The sequence below is a fragment of the Suricata suricatta genome, chromosome 12, assembly GCF_006229205.1.
Source record: "Suricata suricatta isolate VVHF042 chromosome 12, meerkat_22Aug2017_6uvM2_HiC, whole genome shotgun sequence".
Lineage (NCBI taxonomy): Eukaryota > Metazoa > Chordata > Mammalia > Carnivora > Herpestidae > Suricata > Suricata suricatta.
Window position 1 is genome coordinate 62,259,920 of NC_043711.1, and position 25,156 is coordinate 62,285,075.

A 25,156-nucleotide genomic window follows, 5' to 3' on the forward strand; every position below is an offset into this window, starting at 1 on the left:
TTTAAAGTATTATACAATAAAGTCGTTCTTTCTGATGATCAGACTACCTCACATTTCACCATAAGAAGCCCCTTCAAGTTAGCTCCTATGTTTTAGAAACTTTCTTACTGATCTTTGGGCACAGTCTTATATTCATTCTATATTTTTCTGTCCCAGACTTGGAAGGAATCATCCATTTTTCTAAAGAACCCTGATTGCTGTGAGTGAAAATGATATTTGCAAACCAAGATCTAGGTGCTAGGTATATTCATTGCCACTGGGCATCATTGCTTCTAATTTCTTTCTGAGATTAGAAGAGTAAGAAATACAGCAGATTAAAAAAATAATAAATTGATTCTAAAATTCATACGGGGGTGCCTGTGTTGAGTGTCAGCCCATTAAGCATAGGACTCTTGATTTCAGCTCAGGTCATATTCTCATGGTCAAAAGATCAAGCCCAGGTAGGACTCTGTACTAGATGTGGAGCCTGATTAGGATTCTCTCTCTCCCTCACTCTGCTCCTCCCCCACTAGTGGCACTCTATTTCTCAAAAAATAAAAATAAATAAAATAAATCTATGTGGAATTGGAAAAGACCTAAATAGGCAAAATAATCTTGAACAGGAAGAGTATACACTACCTGAAATCAAGACTTACTGTAAAACCTCAGTAGTTTGGAGAGAGAGAGGTACTGGTTTAAGGTTAAACTGGATCAACGGAGCATAATAAGGAGTCCAGAAACAGACACACAGTTGCGGGTGATTGATAATTGACTAAGGTACCAAGTTAATTCAACGAGAGGAAAAAGTCTTTCTATATATATTGCAGGAAGAACTACATATCTGTATAGAAAATAATGAACTTTGGCCCATGCATGTATTTTTTAACCATGAGTTTAAACTGATATTTCCAGGTAAAATTTAGTTTTAGAGTTTTTACTTAATTTTTTTGTTTTTGATACTGATGTGTCTCTTTCCTCTGACACTGAGAAACTGTGGTCCTAAACAGCAGTTAATATTTCTTTGCAGATCTTCTTGCCCTTAGAATATATCCCTCTATGGGGGTATAATCAGAATACTATCTTTAAAAGCCACTTGAAATTATTTTCTTTATACAGTTATGCCACCAATTAGATATATGGTTGGGTTCATTTGTTTATTCTGTATATCTATTCATTTAATTATCAGGTTTGTATTTTCTCTTTCTTTTTGAATATGTGAAACATTTGAATGGCTTAAAAGTCAAAATTATATAAAAAGGTATACTTGGAGAGAACTCTTTCCCATCTCTTATCCATTCTACTCCATCCACCATCCCACTTTGGCATTGGTGTTACTTTTTGATTTATCCTTTCAATGTTCCCTTCTGAAAACAACAAGCAAATAAATATATATTTTATGTTCTGTCTATTGCTTTTACACTTAACAATATATCTGGGAGATTAGGTCAAATGAGGATGTAAGAAACTTTCTCATTATTTCTTGTGGTTGCATACGACTATATAGCACTACATTGCATAGATGCATGGGATTCAATCAGCCACTTTCGATGTGTGTATATGCACTATATTCAACAAAGTCTTGCAAGACAGTCACACTGGGCTCTCCCAGTATCTGGTAGTATTCATTTTCTAGGCTGCTGCAACAAATTACCATAAACTAGATGGCTTAAAATAGCAGGAATATATTTTCTCATAGTTCTGAAGTTCAGAAGTCTGAAACCTAGATAATGGCTGGGTTGGGCTCCCTCTGGAAAACTCTGAGAGGATCCTTCCTTGCTTCTTCTAGCTTCTTGTGGTTCCAGGGATCATTTGGCTTATGGCTAAGTGACTCTGATCTGTGCCTCCATTTTTACATGGCCTTCTCTCTGTGTCTTCTCCTTTTGTCTCTTATAAAGAGTTAGGGCCCACTAAGATATCTAAGATGATTTCCCTTTGAGGTCCTTCACTTAATTACATCTGCAAAGATCCTTTTCTTTTTCTTTCTTTTTAAAGTTTCTTTTATTAGAGAGCGAGTGAGTGAGCGAGTAAGCACAAGTAGGGAAGAAAGGCAGAGGGAGAGAGAAAGAGAGAATGTCAGTGCAGAGTTCAATGCGGGGCTCAGTCCCATGACCTTTGGATCATGACCTGAGTGGAAATCAAGAATTGGAACCTCAACCAACTGAGCCATCCAGGAGCTCCAGATCCCTTTTGTTTTTTAAAGGTCAATCACAGGTTCTGGGGATTAGGATATGGATATATCTATTCGACCCAATATACTGGCTATTATAAACACTTGCAGAAGGAATAACCTTCCACATGCGCTTTTATATTTGTGGGGTCAGAGTTGGTTCTTAGAAGTAGGATTTATGTGTCAAAGGGCAAACAATATATAATTTCACCAAATTCTCCTCCATAGGAATTGTACTATTATTTTATACTTCTATCAGCTATGATTTTCTACAGCTTTGCTACCAGAGTGTACTGTCAAACTTTGTGTGTGCTTTTTTTTTTTTTTACCAATCCAAATGGTATTTCAGGGTAGTTTTAATTTGCATTACAAGCTTTTTAACTCTTGATTTCATTATCTTTATTAATGAAAGTGGGACATTTATTCAATAGCATATAAGTATCCCCAAATGCTTAGTACTCTGAAACTCCAAGGATAAATAATTAATTAAAAATATGGCAATGTCCTCAAGAAGTTCACAGTCCAGTAGAATAATTTTTGAGAGCTATAGAACATGACTAGTATTTTTATTTATTTTTGTTTCATGTGGAATATTACATGTGGGTGAAAAAGCATCAAAGTAATAATTTACATTTCTTGCATTTTTAGAGAAGATCTGGAGTTCTACATTTTCATCAGTAAATAAAGGCTAGATATAATAGAGGAGATGAATTTATATGATGAATGGATGAGATGAATGCCCGCTTCTGGTACTACAAAGTTTTGGCAGTGTCATGTGTTTACTGTATGTTGTCATTTATCTTTTCATTTATTCAGTTGTTCTGCCCTTTGACTAGACTGGAAGCCTTGGAGGTCAGGAAGCTGCATCTTATACATCTTTTTATCCTCAAGGTTTATATTCATGCCTTGTACACAGCAGATGCTCCATAAGTGTTTGATGACAATGACAGCTTGCTCTATGATAGAAAATTTGAATTCCCTAAGACAAGTCCATCTTATTTTTTTGAATCAATGATATCTTCTTCTAAAGGAATGGGGCAATGAATACTGTGATGTACTATGTGTAACCAGGTACAGTCTAAGTTGCTGTGACAAAGACACCCAAATGTTTTAAAAGGAAAGGTTATTTCTCTCTTGCAATAGTCTTGGAGGGTTTGTGGTCCTTTTTGAGATGTCATCTGGGGACTCAGGCTGGCATGATCCTGAGTGTGGGGCTTCCATCTCTGGATCTGAGATTCTCCCATGTTATTGGGCTTATTAGTAATCCAGTCCTTTTTATAGCTGAATAATATTTCTTTGCACAAATATGTCCTCATTCTATCAACGCTATTTTGACAACTCTAACAATAGAGAGAAGCTCTAGCAACCAGAAGATACGCTTTTGCATGCCTGGATGAGACGAAAAGGACTGTTTTATCTCTTTATTTCATCTTATTAACAAACTTTTAGTGAGTGCTTCTAGAAGCCAAACATCATGCTAGTTATGAGAATACAAAGTTATGAAAATCCCCAGTTCTTGCCCCAAGTTACAGGTTCCCCTGAATGAGAAAATATTGTGTTGTCCCAATTGGACATGATTTTAAACAGCCAGCTCAAGTACTTGCTCAAATTTTGTCCAGATTTGGAGCATCAAAGGATCCAGATCCCAATAAATAATCCTATAGATCTCTTGACCATCTTTCATCTCAAAGTTTTGCTTGAGGTTACAGGCACATAGCTTTAAAAAGCATACCAGCCTGGGACTCAGGTCCCTCAGGTTCTATTTCTGGTTCTGCTACTGGATTCTTACTCAGCCTTACACAACGCAGAGAATGTGCACTTCCTATATAAAGCAAGAGACAAGATCCTGAGGAGCAAGGGAACCTTATACTCTAAGTGAAGTTGGGTCCCAGGAATCAAGGGGACTGGCTGGACTCCTCTCCCAGAGTCTAGAGATGCTTTTCCTGCTGTCAGAGCCATTCATTTTAGTGTGAAAGTGGAGCTCCGATTTAGTATGGTCGAGGGATTTCAATTCGCTTCCTGGTGTGAATCCAAAGCCCAAACGGAAAATGGTTTGCATCTTAAAAGCCTTTTCTTATTTATAACTTTTCTTACTGATATGTTTCTGTGGCTCACGTTTCACTAGAAGCAACTGAGTGAGTAGTACACTCCAAGGAGTGAAAGCTTGGGAGCTCTGGGCCTCTCTGGACGGTGTCTGGCCAATGCTGTCCAGTGGCTACGGGGACCCTGGAAACAGTAGTCGCGGCGCCTCGACTACATTTCCCTGGAGAACTTGCGGCCCACGGCCTGTTGAGGAGGAAAAACGTTTTCAGACCCAACCCATTGACTCCCATCGTGCCTAAGACACCCCAGCCTGATTGGAGGGCTCTTTCGCAGTGCATTCTGGGACTTGTAGTACAGCCTGTGCAAGCGGCGAGCTTCTTTGTGATTCGCCGCGCCGACTAGGCGCTCCGGGCGCGCTCCCGCGAGGCAGTCCGTTTGGCGCGCGCCTGCGTCGCGCCCGAAGGGCCGGCCAGCGCCTCCCGCGGGGCGGGGCAGTTGGTTCTGTGTCTACACAGCCTTCCTGCCCCGCCCTTCGCCGGCCCGGCCCGCCCCTCCTTCCTGGAGCCACAGCTGAGGCGGCGGTGGTAGCGGCGGCGGCCCGGCGGGGGGGCGGCGAGTGGCCCGCGCGACACGCGCCGGTCCGGACCTTATGCGGTGACTCTCGCGGTGCAGGCGCCTCCTGCCCCGCCGGCGGGGTCTGGGTTTCCCGCGTCGGGATGTTCTCCCGAAGGAGCCACGGGGATGTGAAGAAGTCCACCCAGAAGGTGCTGGACCCGAAGAAGGACGTGCTGACCCGTCTAAAGCACCTGCGGGCGCTGCTGGGTGAGGCGCGCGCCTGGGCGCCGGGCTCGGGGTCACCTGCCCAGACGCGGGGCGGGGGATGGTCGGGGCTGGGATGCCGGCGGCATCGGGGGTGAGGGCGGCGTCAGACCCTCCTCTTTGGCGCGCGCATTGTTCCTCGACCGCGGGCACTCTGGCCCTTGGGCTCTGCCCTGTCGCCCAGAGTGTAAATTTACCCCGGATTCGCACCCGGTCACCTCGAGGCCGGTGGAGCCGTGACTCTTTCCTCCTCAGCAAATCCTGGACTCCAGGTGCTCCACACACACACACACACGCACACGCACACACTGTCTCCTCCTCTCCTGTTTTTTAATTTTAATTTTGGACTCTGACACCCTTAGTAGACTGAGTCTCCTAAGTGTTCCCAGCACAGACTTAGTTGAACTGTCATCTCTTTCGTGGGCCCCCTCCCCTTAAGTTTTATATTTACTTTTGAGTTGGAGTCTTCAAATAGACTGAGACATGAAGTGCTCCCAGGATAAATTTAATTTAGCAACCATCCCTCTTCCCATGCTCCTACTTTTATTTTTATTTTTATTTTGGGTCTGACTGCTTAGGTTTCTTTGTGTCCTTGGTGTGAAGGGGGGCTCCTCGTGTCTGCTTGGAGGGAAGGGCGGCTTTCCTGGGTTCAAGGAGGCTGCTGCTGCTTCAGCGCCAGAATGACAGTGATAGTTATTTGCCTTCTTTCGTTTCTATGGACTGCTGGGTGGACGTTCTGTGGACGGTGGGGCCCTGCAGTTAACCTGTGATGAAGCTCATCCTTGTGGGTGTGAGGTGTCCACAAGGCTTCCTGTCACCTGCTGCTTATGATCTATAGCTGCTTTGCTAGGCTGTGTTTTGTATTGTTTTATTTTGTTACCTGCGTGGTCTTAACTTTTGTTGAGGACCAAACACCTGTGCTGTCTATAGTGTTTTGCGGGGGTGTGTGAGAAAAAAAACACCTTGTTTCTTCTAGATGACTTTTTTATTCTTAAAATGAGTGAAAATCACCTGATTTAGGACACATAGTCTAAATGTATCTATCACTTAGGAAATATAGCATAAAAGAATTCACTTCGTATGTGAGAATTTTAAGTAAAGATCTTGTTTATGAGATTAAAAGTTGCTAACTATTTCTATTTATATTCTGTGAAACACCTCTGAGGAAACATGCACCTACGTGGTTTCTTCAAGTGAAGTTATTCACAATCTTGAATTCTTTGAGATTACACTATCTTGTTCAGTTTGGAATGAAATGTAAATTAGTTACTGTTAGAGGGATTAGTTTTCAAGACTTTTGAAAGTGAAATGTGGTGTCCATGGTAAACTGAACTGTCCACCTCCTGTAGTAAAATCTCATGCACACACAGGTTGCATTGTGCAGAGTTCTTAGTAGTGACTGATTAACACCTACTGCAGGGACATTTTTGATAAAGGAGACTTGAACGCTATTTTAAAGCATTTGATACTCTGGGACTTTTTCTGTGGTAGAGAATTTGAACTTTTGTTCTGTCTGAGTCTGCAGGATTAAGTTGGCTACATTTTAAAAAGCAGAATCAATTAAACCTAGATCAGTTTGGTTTCTTAGAGATACACAATACATTGTTACCATTCTGAGAAAGTAGTTAGTTTTCAAGGCTGTATAATTGAGGTTTCACTTTAAGGTGCATATCCTATTTTGAGGAAGTTTCTTTTTTCATTTCATTGAGCTCATTAAGACTCAGTTTTGTAACAAAGAGAGGTTCTTGGATGTTAGGTTTTTTTGTTGTTGTTGTTGATGTATTTATTTGCAGAATGATCCAGTTTACTTTATTGTTGCAATCTTTATCTACAGGGACTAGATTTCTGTATATGTGTCTGTGGATTCTACTTATAATGTCTAATGTAAACTTTTCTTACAACTGTGTTTTAAAGAAAGGGGCACCTGAGTAGCTCAGTTGGTTAATCATCCAACTCTTAATTTTTGGGTCAAATGGTTGTGAGATCAAACCCCACGTCAGTCTCAGTGCTGAGTGTGGAGCCTGCTTGGGATTCTCTCTCTCCCTGCCTCTCTGCCCCTCCCCCTGCTTATGCTCTCTCTCAAAAAAATCGATAAATATAAAAAAATAAAAACTTTAAAGAAACACAGTATATTAATGTACTAGTTCCTAGCATATCATATACCCGATTTGTTTGCTACTTTAAATAAAGTCTTTTTAGAAGAAATGGCCTCTTGATCTGAAAGATAGGACTTGGCCAAGATCAAGAAAACTATTTGAAGGAATTGAATATATATTATTATTGTATTTTTATTTGCATATTCATGTAATATTCTTTTCACATATTTTATCTTTAAGTGATAATAAAGATGTTCTTTTTCTACATATAAAGATGATACCACTGACCTGGATTTGCAGTTTTGACTGCATCACTTTGGTTCATTATCTAACCTGTCTCTGAACCTCAGTTTCTTTACTCTGTCAAATGGGTATGGTAATGTCTGCCTAGTCAGTATAATATATAAACTGCTTCAGCTTGGAGCAGGCATGTAACAGTTTCCTTTCCCATTACTTTCCTCCCATCTTTAATAGGATAGGACAAGTATTTTGATAGTAGTTTCCCACCCCCCTTTATATTTTGATAATTGCTGTGAATTTGTTGTCTCTTTATAAAAATTAGTCTGTATTTAAGACAATGGCTAAGAAACACACAAGGAACTGTGGAAAGTAGAATATTTCTCAGTCATGGTAATAGTTCCAGTTAGAACTTGCTTAGCTACTTTAACCTGGCTAATATTATAGATTGGCCTGATAATTATTAACTTCATTTTACAAAGAGGATGGGGGAGGGGCTGAGGCACAGGCAGACCTTACAAGGGTCCAAGCAATGTACTGAATGGTCCAAATATATTGTGTTAATCACAGGTGGAACCATGAGCTGTTGGGTCCCCTGACTTCCAGTTCTCCCTGCATTGTTGACATCATCAGTGGGAAAGTAAATGAGTACACAAATCATAAGCCAGAAAAATTCTCTGTATTGCTGTCTTGCTCCAGCAAAGATTCTATGTTTAATTAAAAGTTGGGTGCCTACTCTGAGTCTTAAAATAGAAATGGCATTGATGTAGCAAAAAGACTTGACGTAATAGTAAGCATATAGTATGATATGTAATTAGATAGTGGCTTTTATGGTGGACTCCAATATAGGATTTCAAGGGGTCAAAGAAGATCATTAACAGTGGCACAAAGAGAAGGGCATCTTGAAGGAGGTTTTACTCATCCTGGGCCCTAAAAGATGGTTAGACTAGTCCTGTCCAATAGAAATATAATGTGAGCCACATGTATAATTTAAAACTTTTTAGTAGTACATTTAAAAAACATAAAAAAAGGAGTGAAATTAATTTTAATAATACATTTTATTTCATCTCACAGATCTAATATGTATTATATCAACAGGTAATCAATATGAAATATTATATTTTTTACACTAAGTCTTTGAAATCCAGTGTGTATTATATACTTATAGCACATCTCATTTCAAACTAGCTGCATTTTAAGAGCTCAGCGGCCACATGTGGCTAGTGGCGGCCTACTGGACAGAGCAAGGTTAGAATTTGGGAAGGGCAAGGAAGGGCAGTTCCAAGCAAGGGGACATGGAAGCTGGTAGTGGAAATACACATGACAGTGATGTGGAAAGGTGAGGAACACCAACCTGCCCATTCCTCCTGTCCAATGAGGGAATCATAGGGTAATGTCAGTCATGAGATAGAGAGCTAGAACTCTTGACCTGAGGGTGTTCACAGTGTCAGATGAGTGATTACAATGCTGTGTAGGCCAGGGGTGGGAGCAGGACAGTGAGTTGGACTGGGGGATACTGGTGGGGGAGAGGAGTGGTGGCCTGACTGGCAGAAGCTGGGGCAGTTGGGGGGCCAGATCAGAAAACATGAATTGGAAGCTCATGTCTTATTTTGGAGGTGAGAGGGCCCACTTGAAGAACTCTTAGTAGGTCACGTGATATTTGAGAGCCACCTGTCAGTAGGGCCAGGAAGATGGACTGGGGGATGATGGGAGGGGTGAGACTACTGGCAGTGAAGGCACAGATGACAAGGGTCTGAAATGAGATGCTCCATGAATGGAGAGGAGGTGCAGGACTACAAAGGACCAATGCATCAGGAACTAGTGATTGTCCAAGTGAAGTAATGGAACTGAGGTTTGCAGAAGCCAGGCAAAGAGTGATCAGTCTGAAGGAGAAGAGATCTGGGATGAGAGGCCACAGTCAGGTCTAATCAGGTGACACCAGGGTTTGGGCCAAATATTTGAAACCAGAGAAGAGAGAGCACAGTCTCTCACAGATCCTCTCTTTATATGGATAGAGTAAAAATGGATCATTTTAGTATATTTCCCTTTATGCACCTGTTGCTTTAGGTAGGGACAAGTTCACTTAAAAATTTTTTATTATTTATTTATTTTTTAATATTTATTTTTGGGAAGAGCACAAGCAGGGGAGGGTCAGAGAGAAGGGGCAGATGATCCAAAGTGGGCTTTGTGATGACAGACTGAATAGGCTTGAACTTAGGAATTGTGAGATCACGACCTGAGCTGAAGTCGGATGCTCAGCCAAGTGAACCACCCAGGTGCCCTTCACTCGCTTTAAATGTTACCTTTTATTTTATTTTATTTTTTTAAATTTTTAAAAATGTTTTATTTATTTTTAATACAGAGAGAGACAGAGCATGAGAGGGGGAGGGGCAGAGAGAGAAGGAGACACAGAACCGGAAGCAGGCTCCAGGCTCTGAGCTAGCTGTCAGCACAGAGCCTGACGCAGGGCTCGAACCCATGAACGTGAGATCTGACCTGAGCCGAAGCCGGAGGCTTAACCGACTGAGCCACCCAGGCGCCCCTAAATGTTACCTTTTAAACTTACTTTATTATTAACATTTCCCTACCCCCCCACCCCTTCTTATTAACTACAAACATTTGTTGAAACTGTGCAGGGTAAGTTAGCTTACCATTTCCTGGCTGGTTAAATTGTTTCCTTCCTTTCTCTCTTTCTCTGATGTAAATAATACTGCTGTAAACATCTTGGGAAAGTAGCTTTTTCTATATTTTGTGTTATTTCTTTAGGACAGTTACAGTGAAGTCAAATAGCTGGGTTTGAACATGTGTATGACTCGTTTCACTGTATTTTCCTAAGTGTTGTTCCCAATGAGCCTGCTAGCAGCAAGGATTGAGACTGCCATTTCCAGTTGTCTGACTAGCAGTAACCGCATTTATGTAATTTGATAGTTGGCGGTAGGCATTTTGGAGAAGAATGTCAGGGGTAGGACCAGAGGAGTTGGAGGAGATCCTGGCTAATGACAGGGGAAGAAGAGTTTGGTGTTATGGGTGTTGAGTTTGAGCAAAAGGCAAGATCCAAGTGGAAATGTCTGGGAGGTTGTTGGGCATGGGGTCTGGAGCTTATTATTAAAGAGGATGGAAAGCTATGATATGGTTGTTTGTCATCATCATGTTTCCATCGAATCTTCCCACAACCGCTGTAGAAGGTAGGCGGTTCTTACCCTCAACCTGTAGATGAGGAAACCGAGGCTCAGCGAGGTTAACTACCTGGGATTCCTGATTATAAAGCCCATGTTACCCCTCGGCTAGTTATCTGACTCAAAAGTATATTTACATATCAGATAATATATTTACCCACCACGGCGAATGTTAACATAAAACCAAAAGCCCAAAGGTTTTTGCATGTCCCCCAAAAATGTTGCTTTGATTTGTTCTCCTCTGTTATTTTACTGGATTCTTCTAGGGAGACTTGAGGCTATATTTGATTTCAGCATGGCAGAAGATAAAGAGACTCCTTTTGTGTTTTCCTGTTCATTGGCCTTTCTGTGCCCTTGGCAGACCTAACAGGTGGTAAAATACTGCATGGAAGTTAGTGCCAAAGGACACTCTACAACCAGAGCAAAGTCAGAGGTGCAATTTCAGGCTCTTCAGCCAGTCTCCGTATGGTCTCTCTCATTATTCTTGTTTGAAGCAAAGTGATTTTGCCATAATGCTCCCTTTGCTGATTTTTCATCATTATTAACATTTTATATCTGTAACCTCTGGAATATAAAATGAACTTTAGACACATACATGAAATGCAGATAACACCAATCCCTGCCTCCAGGGCTTATAGATTTCTGGACTTCTGATGTGAGAAGGGAGACCCTAGGATTAGAGTCTGATTGAGCTCAGATGTTTTGTTTGGGACCACTTCTGGGACGAGAGATACTTGATAGGTCCAGAATATTTTGATGTAAACTTTTATAATTTTTATTTTTATTTTATTTTTGGTAAGTGCTTTGCTAGCAATTGGGCATGAATACTTTTACTAGCTGTTTAGAATACTGATCTTTCCATAGATAAAACTGTAGAGAATTGTTTATTAAAAAGAAATTGACTCAAAATAGCAAATTGATTTCATTTAAATTTTTAAAAAATGTTTATTTATTTAAGAGACAGGGAGAGTGTGCTTGCACAAGCGAGCGGGATAAGGGCAGAGAGAAAGGGAGAGAGAATCCCAAACAGGCTCCTTGAGGAGCCCAACACAGGGCTCGAACCCACGGATTGTGAGATCATGACCTGAGCCAAAGTTGGACGCTCAACGAACTGAGCCACCCAGATGCCCCTAATTAAAAAATTTTTTAACATTTATTTATATTTGAGAGACAGAGAGAGACAGAGCATGAGCAGGGAAGGGGCTGAGAGAGAGGGAGACAGAGAATCTGAAGCAGGCTCCATCCAGGCTCTGAGCTGGAGTGACTGAGCCACCCAGGTGCTTCACATTTTAAAATTATTCTTTAAAGGAGGGATTTAAGTTATTGTACTGTAAAATTAAGAATAATGTATAAATGTAGTAAACATCTATCTGGTCTTTGGATTTTTTAAAAAATTTCAGTTCCACAGACATTTTTTCAAGAGTGGGGATGAGTGTGAGGTGTCTGTGTCTGCTTGGTAGGGCTGTATATTCAGAGATTAATAAAGCACAGGCCCAGAACGTACAGTTTAATAGGAGACACGGACTCATAAACAACTACGTTTGGCATGAAGGACTTAGTGCCTCTGTAGAGCAGGTGGAGATGCAGAGGTGGCCACACATGGTGCGGAAGAGACACGGCAGAAAGGCCTCTTGGCCTTGGAGAGGTCACCAGTGCTTCCTGAAGGAGATGTGGTCCGAGGTGCGTTCGAAATAACAAATACAGGGTTTCCCAGGTGGAGAAGTTGGGGACAAGGGGACTGCAGAGGGAGGAACTTGTGTGAGGGTAATGGTGTGGCCACTGTGGAGTTAAGTACCATGGCTTCTATCCTGTGGTGTGGGGAGGTGTTGGGAACCAGGAAGACTTGAGTATAGAATAGGAACCAGACCCAATGTGTCCCCTTGGTGAATGGCCCGGGAGTCTCAGTCTTCATGAGATTTGAAGCATGGGTGTTGGGAGAGTGAGAGCTCCCATCCTTTTGGATTGCAAACCTTGAGGGTGTAGCATGGGCTGCTAGTGTTCATCTTTCCCCAGTGTGGAGGGCACCAGCCTCAAATTGAAGTCATACTCAGAGAGAGGCAAGACAGAGACATGGAGGGTGAGAAGAGCCTACTGGACCCTGTTGAGCAAGAGGGTCAGCCATGTCTGCCATCTCCACCCTGAACTTCTCGGCTGCAGGCGGTGGTGGTAACACCCAGTTTTTGCTTAGCTAGTTTGAGTCATATTTCTGGGTCTTGAAATGGAAAGAATACAGATTAATATGCCTTAAGGAGAGGGGGAAATCCCAGATCAAGGCTAGGTGGGTAGGTACATATGCATAGATATGCTTTTTATATTTTTAAAGAGCTGAGCAAAGTTGAGCTTACATATATAGGAGAAGGAGCTAATAAAAGAGCAGAATTGAAGAAACTGTGGAGAGAGCGGATAAAAATGGAGGAAGGTATGGTCTACAGTGGGAGCTCTTATGCTACGGCTTCTGTTTTCTCTGGGAAGGTAAGAGGTAGCGTCAACTGCTGAGTCAGTTTTCTTGCTGGTGTAGTGATAAGAATTGAGGATGTTTTCTTCCCTTTCCTGTGCCATGAGTCGCTTTAAATAAAGGAAATATTGTAATCTATAAGATTGCTGTTCTTATTGTTCTTCTATGGAGCCATCTCATAAATACATTTAACTTCCATATTAAATGCTTGGCCACAAATGAGGGTGTGTGTGTGTGTGTGTGTGTGTGTGTGTGTGTGTGTGTATGTGAGAACATATATATGTGTTACAGATGTTGCCTGCCCTTCCACTTGGTGACCATGTACCCCAGAGTGGCATCAAGCAGGACCAGGGACGTGCTGTGTTCTCAGTGGTCTTCTTTCCTTCACGCCTCTCACTGTGGGATCATCTGACCTGTCAGGTGTGGCTCTAGTGATTAGGGATAATTTTGATCTCCATTTTTGCCTTTAATGTGACTTGACTTCACATAAGATGTAACTCAGTTGTACTGATAGCCCATATTCATGTGGCACCTTACACTTTTCCAAAATGCTTTCTCACATTCTCATTGGATCAATATGCTTCCTTAAGCAACCAGTTCAGAAAAGATTTACCTTCTAGATTTAGTCGAGCTTTGCTTCTGAGTGGGTTCCGAATGCCCAATTCAAGTTTCTAACTGTGATTTTTACAGAACAGATATTTCATAACCATTATTGTGTCTTGTTTTAGAAACTGAAACCACATCTGAAAGATATTTTACAAGTAGTTCTAATTTTTAACAGTAAATACGTAATTTCACTCTTGTAATTGTGGTTTAGTTTAAAAAGATAAGGAGTCCTTTGATATTGTCTTGTGTTTGATTTTAAGTGATGGCACATATTCATTGAACCTCAGCCATGGTTTCAAGGACACATAGGTACTAATGACATTGCTTGTGCCCAACTGTGGGAGCTATGAGAATGCACCACTCAGATCCCTGCTGCAGGGAACATGATTGACTTGATGGCACTAGCTTCTACCTGCTGGGGTCACCACCACTTTTTAGCCAAAGCTGAGCTTCTCTTGGGCTACTTGCAGTTACTAAGCAATTGAGATTACTAATGTGGTTAATTCCTGCAAGACCCAGGTGCTTCTGAAGAGTGGCCTTGACTTGAGGACTCCTCATTGGTGTGGTCAAGACCTTCTCACAATTGAGTTGGATATGAGATTCTTCCTCCCTGGCTCTCCTTCTCTCTCCCTCCTCTTCGCAGGGGTCAGACCTTCACTGTGGTTGAAGCCTCTCCTGGTCTTCTCAGGTCTTCCCCCTTCATAGACAGTTCCCCCCCATGAATCCGTCTCCTGCATGTGTAATCCTATCTTGGTGTCTACTTCTCAGGGGGCCCCAACTGATGTATCATCCCATTCCCCAGAAGTTATTGCCCATCCTACAGTGTAAAATCCTTCCAAGAGAAGGCATGAGCACACTACATCTTCCACATAAACTTTCTTTGTCCCTCTGCCCCAAAAATGATCTTTCCTCAGAATTCCCATAGCATTTGGAACCTCTCATTTGGCATTGATTGCCTATTGTACTTAGCTGTGTTCTGGATCTCCCCTACTAGATGAGAAATACATTAAGAACATGAAGAGCTTCTTGTTCATGTTGATTCCTTTTAGTAACACACTTCCTTCTTTATAATCATAATTAGCATTTAATCAGTACTTTCCATGTGCCATACACTGACAGAAATACTTTCACATGTCTTAACTCATGCAGTCCTCCTAAGTGGGATAGGTAATATTTATCCTCATTTTACAGGTGAGACACAGAGAGGTTAAGAATCTTATCCAAGGTTACACAGCTGATAAGTGACAGAGTCAGGATTTGAACCCAGGCATCTGGCTCCAGAGTCCCTTTGTTCATTTAATAGTTATTTTTTATGCAGACACAACACAGGTTAGATGTTATACACTGTGTTGTGGATGCCAGAGCTTGCAATCCAAAGCTAGAATAAATAACTATTTGAAAAAAACCCAAAAACATGATTTCTCAGATAGATGGATTTAAGTCTGTGGGGGTGTAGCACCGCCTCTTTGGATGTTTTGAAAAATTCCTAAAAGCCTCCCTGTCCCAAAGATTATTTTCGCAAGCTAGATGTTCCCATCATTAAAGTGAGTTGAGGGGCGCCTGGGTGGCTCAGTCGGTTAAGTGTCCAGCTTTGGCTCGGATCATGATCTCACAGTTCGTGGGTTCGAGCCCCACGTCAGGCTCTGTGCTAACAGCTAGCTCAGAGTCTGGAGCCTGCTTCTCCCTGCTTGTGCTGTCTCTCTCTGTCTCTCAAAAATAAATTAAAAACATTAAAAAAAAAGAAATAAAGTGATTCGAGGGGCATCTGAGTGGCTCAGTTGGTTAAGCGCACAACTTTGGCTCAGGTCATGATCTCATAATTTGTGGGTTTGAGCCCCATGTCAGGCTCTGTGTTGACAGCTAAGAGCCTGGAACCTGCTTCAGATTCTGTGGCTCTCTCTCTCTACCCCTCCCCCATTCACATTCTGTCTGTCTCTCTCAAAAATAAATAAACATTAAAAAATAATGATTGGAGACCATGAATTAAGGTCTCCTGAAAGAGCCCCCTAAGCTTCTCCCTTGTGTGCGTGCACTCATTATCAGACCCTCCCCTCTGATCCCAAGGGGAACATCTGTAAGAAAGGACTATTTGTGTGGACAAAAGGAAGGAGATGTTGGGAAAAGATTAGGGGTAGAGGGCAGCAGGACTAGAGGGCTGTCAGTAAGGATAGGCTTGGGGAAGGCTTAGGCAAGTACCCTAGATAGATATTCCTTCAGGAAAATAATTAGAGATAGTACTGTAAAATTTTAATTTGTAAAAACCAAAACTGAGTCACTATCCCCAAATATGGACCTGGTATAACTAGTGAAAATTCTGTCAATGAAATCTTTGATAGCATTTTCAAGACTGCATGGAAGAAAGGGGAACAGATGATGCTCCTTCTTTACAACTTTTTAAAGAGATTGATGTGTTTTCTGCCAGGCCATCTTTCTGGTGCAAACAATGTAGACCTTTTTTTCCCATGGATTGTCTATGTGATAAGGTGGGGATATGTTTGGGTTAGTTAGGCCTGATGTAGCAGCTTATGCTAAAGTCTTAGGTAGAAATAAAAACATCACCTGGTCTTGTGTGTGTTTGTGTGTGTGTGTCATATTGCAGCTATTTATTTTTGAGGGAATGGTTCCATTCCTCTCTTCCTGTTCCTAAATTAAACATATACATGGACACATCCACATCACTTTTAACTGAAGTAAAAAGTCAATAATGAACTGGACAAATATTTGAAACTTACAAGAGAGAATATAGTTATATTCTCAATATAGTCATAACACAGAGAGCTCCTACATATCAACAGGAAAAACTTTAGTGTTTAAAGTATATGTATATGTCACAGATGAAGAAATGACAAGACCCATTGTTTCATATGGCACTCTTTAGTTATCTAGAATATATAAACTTATCAATACTTATTTATTTTTGAGGGGGGGGTGGAGTGTACATGAGCCAGCAAAGGGCAGAGAGAATAGGAGACAGAGGATCTGAAGCAGTCTTTGTGCTGACAGAAGCCAGCCTAGTGTGGGGATCGAACTCACGAACTGTGATCTCATAACCTGAGAAGTTGAACACTCAATCAAATGAACCATCCAGGTGCCCCAGAATATATAAACTTTTAAGTTAAAATGCATTTACCTATTATTTTAGCAAAGTTGCCATTGTGTGTGTGTGTAATGAGTTCTCCTGGTTCCAATACACCTTTGGTAGGACTATAATTTGGTATGATCTTTCTGAAAAGTAATTTGTTGGAATATACCAGTGGTATTAAAAATGTACAGATCATTTGAGCAGAGTCTGACTCAGGGCTTGAACTCATAGAATCATGAAATCAAGAACCTTAGCTGACATCAAGAGTTGAATGCTTGACTGACTGAGCCACTCAGGTGCCCCTGTTTCTTTAAGTAATCTCTGCACCCAACATGGAGTTTAAACTCATGACCCTGAGATCAAGAGTTACACTGTCTTCCAACTGAGCCAGCCAAGTGCCCCAGGCTTAGAACTCCACATCCATTCAAAGGTGAGAAATCTGAGGACCAGAAATATTAAGACACTTGCTTGAGATCACAAGACCAGTGTGAGCAGTGAAGTCAGGATTTAAATTCAGTAATCTGATTCCAGATTCTCCAAGATTAGCTACTGGCTTTATTCCCTCCCCTAATGATAGATGAAGCTTGAAGTCTAGGGAAAGGCAGCTAGAGACAGAGAGTGAATGGGGGAGGGGCAGAGAGCAAGGGGAATAGAGGATTGGAAGCTGTGGCAAGCCCAGTGCAGGCCCAGAAGATCATGACCTAAGCGGAAGTTGAACACTCAACCAACTGAGCCACCCAGGAACCTATAGTCTTCCCTTTTATCTGCGGTTTTGCTTTCTGCAGTTTCAGTAACTGTGTTGTCCCTGGTCAGGAAGCAGATGCTCCTCCTCCTGATGAATCATCCGATGGTCAATAGTAGCCTTCAGTGATCTGACATCACAATGCCTGTGTCATCTGTCTCACCTGTGTCATCTTTTTGTCTCACATCATCACAAGAATAAGGGGGAAGGACACAGACTATTTGGCCTTATATTCATGGCTGCACTAAAGCCCAGACATCTAATTGACCAGGTCTACCCAGCAGGTTTATGTATAAAGATGCACAAGATTGAGGTTGCTGAAGTCAAATTTACAGGTTTCTGCTATGGCAGGAGTCTCGTATACCTATTGCTACCTATTCCTTGGCCTTGGCTGCCATCTGCTCCTTGGCTAAAATGCCTCAAACTCTGCCCAACTGTAGACTTCCATCTCTAGCTGCCTAAGACTTGTGGTCTGGAAGGCATCCTCAGAGCCAGCTGCTACTACCCTTCAGATGGGTGCCTTTAGACTCTTCTTCCCTCACTGTCCCCTTCCTGCTCCTTGTCTCCCATAATGTTTATCCTCTCAGTACCAAATGAGGTTGGTAGCATGTTGCTCCCATTTTACAGAAACATTAAACAAATTCCCCATAATAGAAACAGACTGGTGGCCGTATGGTGGCCAAGTCAGGAGCCACCTCAGATGTGCCTTAATCATGTGTATTAAGAGGTATGTATATCTTGATCAAGATAGCATTTGAAAGAATAGCACATGGAGGCTTGGGGTAGAGAGTCATAGGTACCGCCTTATGAAGTGGCTGGTTCCGGACTCAGATCCACCATGACTGCATAGGAAAGTGCAGGTCTTTTCCTGGTACCACTGACCCCTGTCTACCTTTGATCAGCTCCTAAAAACTCAAGTCCATTTTTAAGCCCAGTGCCCCCTTTCATTGTTAGGAATATTTGAGGGAGTTTGGGGGCACATGTGGTTGCTTTGGGACTGAGGGGGTGAGGATAGATGTCTTCAGGTTCAGTTTGCAGCTACAGGTTGAATTCCTGATTCCCTTTCTTACTTAGTTATCCCTTTATCCCTTGGCCCTCTTCCTAGTGCATAGTAGGTACTCAGTAAATAGCTGCTGAATAAATGAAAAAAATGTAGATATCATTTGACTTAATTTCCTTTTCTAGGAAATTATCATAGATATATTTAATGACTATTAAGGAATCCATTGCAGCCTTGTTTTCATGTTTAAAATTTTGTTTATTGAAGCGAATTTCACATAGTGTAAAAATAATCATTTGAAAGTAAGTAGCTCACCTCTGTCTAGTTCAAACACTTTCATCAGTTCAGCAGAAACCCTGTAACCATTAGGCAGTCACTTACTCCCTCTGCTCTCTAGCCCCCGACAACCATCTGGGTGTGTTTAACTAGCTAGGGGATCATTTTGCTTTTTAAAATTATTCTCCACCGGAATGGTAGTACAGTTGACCCTTAGACAATGGGTTTGAACTGCATGTGTCCACTTATATATGGATTTTTTCCAATAACTCCATGATAATTAAGTATATTTTCTCTTCATGATTTTATCTTCCTTTATCGTAAAATATGGCATTTAATACATACAGCATATGAAATGTGTGTTAATTATCTGTTCTTGTTATCAGTGAGGCTTTTGGTTAACAGTAGGCTGTTACTAGTTAAGTTTTGGGGAATCAAAAGTTACATGCAGGGAGTAGACACCCCCAATCCCTGCACTGTTCAAGGGTCAACTGTATATGTTGACTTATTTATAGTAATCAGAACTCTTGGTTGCAAGTGGCAGAAACTTAGACTAACTTCAGAAAAGGGGGACTTAATGATAAAACAACTACTCTAGGGGAACGTTGATCTTTAAGTATGTATGACTGTTGACAAGGGGGTAAGTGGAGTCCACGGCACTCACTCATTCTCATTTCCACTCTCTTTTTTGACTCTCCCTTAGTGAAAAATACTCCTTTCCACTCTTGGTTCCATGTTTGTTTGTTTGCTTGTTTTCTGTGCTTCTGCTTCATTCTCAGGCCGACTGAGTTCAGGAGAGACTGTCCCTGAAAGCTAGTGGCTCCTCCCCCTAGGGTCACAGGTCACAAGACCACTCTGATTGGCTTTACTTGAGTCATGTGCCCATTCCTGTACCAACACTGGGTGAGGGAGATGGAGTACTCTGATTGGCTGGCCTGGATATCATTTGTCCTGTTCCTGAGGACTGAGTCTTATTCTGGCTCATATAGTTCTGAGAATAGTCTGGAAAGGCACCCTAACACATTCCCATACAAAATAGTACTGTTTATATTTCTGCTCATGCCCTGTATGTCACAAGGGCATCAACTTTTGTGTTAATAATCCTAGATCATTCAGAAAACCTTACATGACATTCTGTAAATTCTACTTAAGACTGAGGGAGTTGTATTTGAAGGTTTATCTAATTTGAGGGAAGTAAGGCTTACCATTCTAATAAATGGATTCACTACCCTTGAGTTTTGTCTGTTAGTATATATTGTTTTAGGTCATTTCCACAAATAGTTACTAAGGGCTTGCTATTTGCCAAATGAAGCTCCAGTTTCATGAGACTCTAATAAGGGAGATGAATAAGAAACAAATAACAAGCAAATGTATAATATAATTGCAGGTGATTATAGGAAAATGAAGCTTGGTAGGGGTGTATGTGTGTTGGTCTAGACAGCAGGTCAGGGAAGGCCTCTCTGAAGAGAGGTTTAGAGTCAAGACCTGGGCTAAACAGGGAGTAGATTGGTGATTATTTCTGAGAACAGTGTTCTAGAGGGAACAGTAAGTGTGCATGCTTCAAGTCATAAATATTCTCGAGAATCTAATGCAAGTCTATAGAGTTGTAGGAGTTGGGAGTGGGGGAGGAAAGGGTAGGACCAGGTGGGGCTTGTAGGTTTCAGGGAGGACTTGTAAGGTAAGATGGGGAGCCCCATGGGAAATAAGAGCAGGGGCATGACTTGAATTGACATTTGGGACCTTTCTTTGTAGAAAACTTTCTTTTCTTTTGACTCAGTTTGTGAGAAGTCACGTCCTTTGTCCCAGTACTGAGCAGTGACTAGATACAGAAAAAGGAAGAGGTAAGAAAAAGAAGTGGTGCCAGGGAAGAGAAGTGAGTGGCTGTGGAAGCTGTGGCAGGCAGGCCCAGGTTCTGAGGAAGGTGGAGCACACATGGCCTGTGTCTGGCCTTATTGCAGCAGCGAGTAGTGAGGAGAACACCACAGACCATGGGACAGGGAAGCTGGACTGCAGTGGGGCCATGTGACAGGGCCCACACAGCAGTCCAAGCTTCTAACAGTATGGAGGGGGGCTTGCTGTATTACCCCAAATTCTAGTAAGAGGCAAAGAGCAGATACATTAGAGAGTACCCCTGATATCGACAAAAAATGGAGATCTGCCAGTGACTGAAAAGGAATGAGCACAGGATAATGCTGATCTGTCAGTATAATATTAATTTATCTTCACACATGATTACCAAGAGAAGCCAGTGGTTGGCCCCATTTCAGATGCTGGCTAAGTTAGGGCCCCATTTGTACTTACATTGTGTTTCTTCATGGAAAGGCCTGAGGGAGTCTTGATCTCTGGCTTAGTGTTAATTGAAAAGATGTGATTTTTACTAATTGATGTTGCTAGGTGAGTGTGCACCAATGGAAATTCTGTTCTGGAAGTTGCTTGTCAGTTCCAGGTTTATACAAAATGAAGAAACCTGATTTAATAGTGTGCTGAGGCTGCCAGGCCTTGTAAATGAACCTTATCATGATTGGAAATCTCATCACCTTTCCGTTCGGGGATGTACACATTTGTTTGTCCCTACTCAGTGCAAGTTATTGAATGGCCAGGCAGAGATAATTTCTTCCTGCTTGGCTCTATTATTTTTCTACACTTTTTGGAAAATGACAATTAGAGAAACACAGCTTTCCCTAAAGACAGCAGAAGTCCTCAATAACCAGATCATTATGAGGCATTATGTACAATGTATGTGTTATTACATAATAAGTTTAATAACAGTGTTGAGCAGAGGAAATTTAAATTACCTGCTGTTTTTAGGGCATTTTGGTCTTGGAAAAGATACTATTTTATATATTGAGTATACTTCAAAGTTGGAAAGTAAGACACGTTTGGAGAACATTACGGTTTGTTGTCATGTCTGCTGAATTCTTTTCTTTTTTATGGAAAATAGTCAGACTTTGAAAAGTATATGAAAAATATCTTTTTCCAAAACATGGCAAGTTTTTTTTCCCAAAATAAAAAATAGGTTTATGTATTTTTTTCCTTTCTCCAATCCCCACCCTCACTCCCCTCCCCTCTCTAGTAACCACAAGTCTGATCTCTTTTTCTGTGAATTTGGCTATTTTGTTGTTGTTGTTGTTGTTGTTGTTTTTGATTATACATACAAACATGATCATTGAATACATATATTTTTTCTGTGTTTGACTTATTTCATTTAGCATAAAGCCTTCAAGGTCCATCCATGTTGTCATGCATAGTTTTTTTGGTTATAACATTTAATGTACTCATTGTAAACATTTGAATGATACAAATAAGCAAAAAATAACCAAAGTATGCAGAAGCTCTTCAGATTCTGCAATCCCCTGATGATCATTGTTAGAATTTTGGTCAGTATATTTTCTATGCTCTGTCTCGCTTATGTACATCCTCCTCTCCCTGTTTCTGTGTGTGTGTGTGTGTGTGTGTGTGTGTGTGTCTGTCTGTCTGTCTTGGGTGTGCAACATACATTAACAGTTTTACATGAAGAGTCATTATGTGTGGTCTAACCCTAAATTTTGGACTTAACACTCCTTGAACATTTTTCCACATCAGGAAGTGAAGACTTAAGTTAGATGGTTCTCTCTGCCCACATCACCACTTTTCTCCTTCCTTAGTGACTAGAGATGGAGGGATAGAGGTTACCAGCTAGCTCCTGCTTTATCTGTTCTGTTTCTATCTCTGACGCCCTGGTGAGTAGTTTTGACTGTAATTTAGGCTAGCCCCAATTCAGATCAAGAAAAATAGAAGCAACTTTACATTGACTTAAAAAGTTTGATGAAACTTGATTCCTACTGAAGAAATAGATATATTCAAGTGTATGTAAAGCACATTTAATTAAATGTTATAATTCATTGGTATATGTTTATGTTTTATTATATTAGTACTTCATATCAGTTAAAAACAAAGTCTTAGAATTCTGTATTTGAGAAATGTTAAAATATTTAAATAAAATAGGTCTACTTTAAAAAACTTTAGCACTAGGTAATTGGGGTATGTCTTTATACAGAATTACTTTTACACATGGACTATCAGTCCTGGATAACAAAGTGTTAATAGCTTTCTGACTTCTAGGAATTTTGCTTTGTATATCTAGTTTACCTAATGGTATAAAGGAATGAAAATTATACATCTTAGGAAATGAAGTAGGATGGATATCTTTTCCAGCTTCTTCAGTCATACTAATAAATGTTTCCTGTTCAACTGTCAGATTTTATTTCAATATTTACAAGTAACAGAGGACTCATATATAAATGTAAATGATAAAGATTTTTTTCTCCTGAGTCCCAAGGCAGAGTGGTCCCAGAGTCAGCTGATTCACTCAGCTGTTCTGTGGTGTTGACAGTCCAGACTCTCTCTGCCTCCCTGCTTTGCCATCATTGGTGTCCTCAGTGTGACACATTGGTCCTCAAGGTGGCAAAATGTCTGCAGCCATTTCAAGCATTGCACCCAGATAGAACAACATCCAGAGGCAGGAAAAAAGGAAATCCTTCTTCTTTGTGTCACTTTAAAAACAATGACTTTTTTCAGACCTTACCATCCAAATTCTTCCCATTTCTTATTGACTAGTGTTGGGTCACAGGCTTGTGCCTAAATATATCACTGGCAAGGGGCGTGTCAACACTGTAATTGGTTGAGCAGCATCAAGTCCTGCATCCTGGGGCCAGAGGGGCCAGGCCAGCCTCCCTGAAGGACATGACTTTGAGGGGGAGGATGAGCCCTGAACAAATAAAGGCTCTGTCAGGAAGAGGAAATTGGGAGTGGCTGTAGTGGGGGACTGGAGGGAAACCAACAGTATCTCTGTAGGCCATTGAAAAGTAAACCTTCCAGCTTAAATGCTATGGAGAACATCTACGGAAGCAAATCATCCGGTATAATAAAAATTTGAATGCATGTATATTTTTAGGGAAGAATTTTGAAAAATTTTACAGTATAATTGGTATGTACAATATGACTATAATGTATATAAGAAACAAAACTATCAACAAAGCTAAAAGATGGCCAGCCATAATCACAAATGAGTTTGTATCATTTTCTGCAAATAAGAATATGTAGTTTAAGCCCCAGCATGCTTGTAGAAACATTATACCAGGGTTCTAGTGGCCTTTTCCTTATTTTGGGCCAGGTTGGTGGTACTTGAGCATTTGTGCCCTGTTGGCCTTGGAGAGGACTCAAAATTGGATTAACAGTGTGGGTGGGGCTAACTTGAATGGTGGAGCAAAAGCCTGATTGGCTTGGATGCTCTGTTGGGTGGGTGAGTTTAAAGTGTTAATTTTTTAATTATATATCACAAGTTACATATTTATGAGGCTTATTTTTTTCACATATATTCAGTATTTAAAATAAGTTTAAACATCCCTTTTTATACCTAGCACATGGCCTGTGCTCATATAAATACATTCAGTTGATTGAAGGAGGTCAAAACTGAGACTGGGGTTCTCGTGAGTGAATATGGAAAGGGAAATGGGGGGAGTGGAGGGTCAGTGCAAGGGCTGATTGAAAAGATGGGTTGTGCAAACCAAATTAGGGGAAATAAAGAAGTGAAGACTTGGGACAGAGCATAGATAGTGACCGGATGGTGGGGTCTTTGGGTTCAAGGTCCCGGTAGGGTTGAAAAGTTGTTGGAATTAGGTTTCTAGAGGGGTTAAGCAGGGACTAGAAGAAATGGCAGGCTGCAGGAGAGAGGACTAAATTGGAGAACCTAGATGTGGAGAGGTTGACAAGCAATAAGTGGGTCTAGGTTGTGCGAGGGGCATGCATGGCGGGAGACAGGGTAGAAGACAGCCTCATTAGGAGTGAGGAGGTCAGGCATTCACCTCTGTAAATGCTGAAATCAGTGCTAGTTACAAGAGAGTGATCCAGGCTCTGAAATCATCTGAGAGCATGCTGGAGTGAGTGGAAGAGTGTGTGCAGCTCGGGTGGGTGTGCTGGTTGGTGTGCAGACTGATTGTGTGATGTCTGTATGTGTGAGGGGAAGCACTGCTCTGGTGTGGATATTGCAGTGGGGAGCAGGGAGGACACCAACCTCGTCTTATGCAAGGTGTTAAGTGGTGGTGGAGGAGTATTGGTGGCTTACCCTATTGTCTGTAGGAAAGTAGGGACCCCAGATTTTAAGTAGAGCCAGAAGGGAAGGAGACCTTTACAGATGTCGGAGAAGGGGAAATCTGGTAAGTTTTATTGGATATAGGGAGTGGAAAAGTTGTGTCTTGGAAGCCAGAGTGAGATTAGGTGATTCCCAGCGCTGTATAGAGGTGCCATTCAGAGATTTGGGTCATGTGGGAAGCTTGGATTTCTAGAGACATGGATGGAAACCAGGATGGAAAGCCAGAGAGAACATCCCTGATGTTTATCTAATCTAATGGTTGTCTTCTTGTTGAGTCTGGTGTCCAGAAGCTTGTGGTGGGGAGGTAAGGAGAAGGGGCTGGATATTGTACAGGAGCAAGGGTGGCAT

The 25,156-nt window shown here is 41.4% G+C and overlaps 1 protein-coding gene across 1 annotated transcript in view; it reads left to right on the forward strand.

Annotated features, from left to right (window-relative positions):
• The first annotated feature begins 4,660 nt into the window (after positions 1-4,660).
• RALGAPA2 (Ral GTPase activating protein catalytic alpha subunit 2) overlaps positions 4,661-25,156 on the forward strand; it is a 316,716-nt gene continuing 296,220 nt past the window's right edge. Inside the window, exon 1 of the mRNA XM_029916028.1 lies at positions 4,661-5,011. Coding sequence (XP_029771888.1) covers positions 4,906-5,011 — 106 coding nt within the window. The 5' untranslated portion in view covers positions 4,661-4,905. The remainder of the gene's footprint in view (positions 5,012-25,156) is intronic.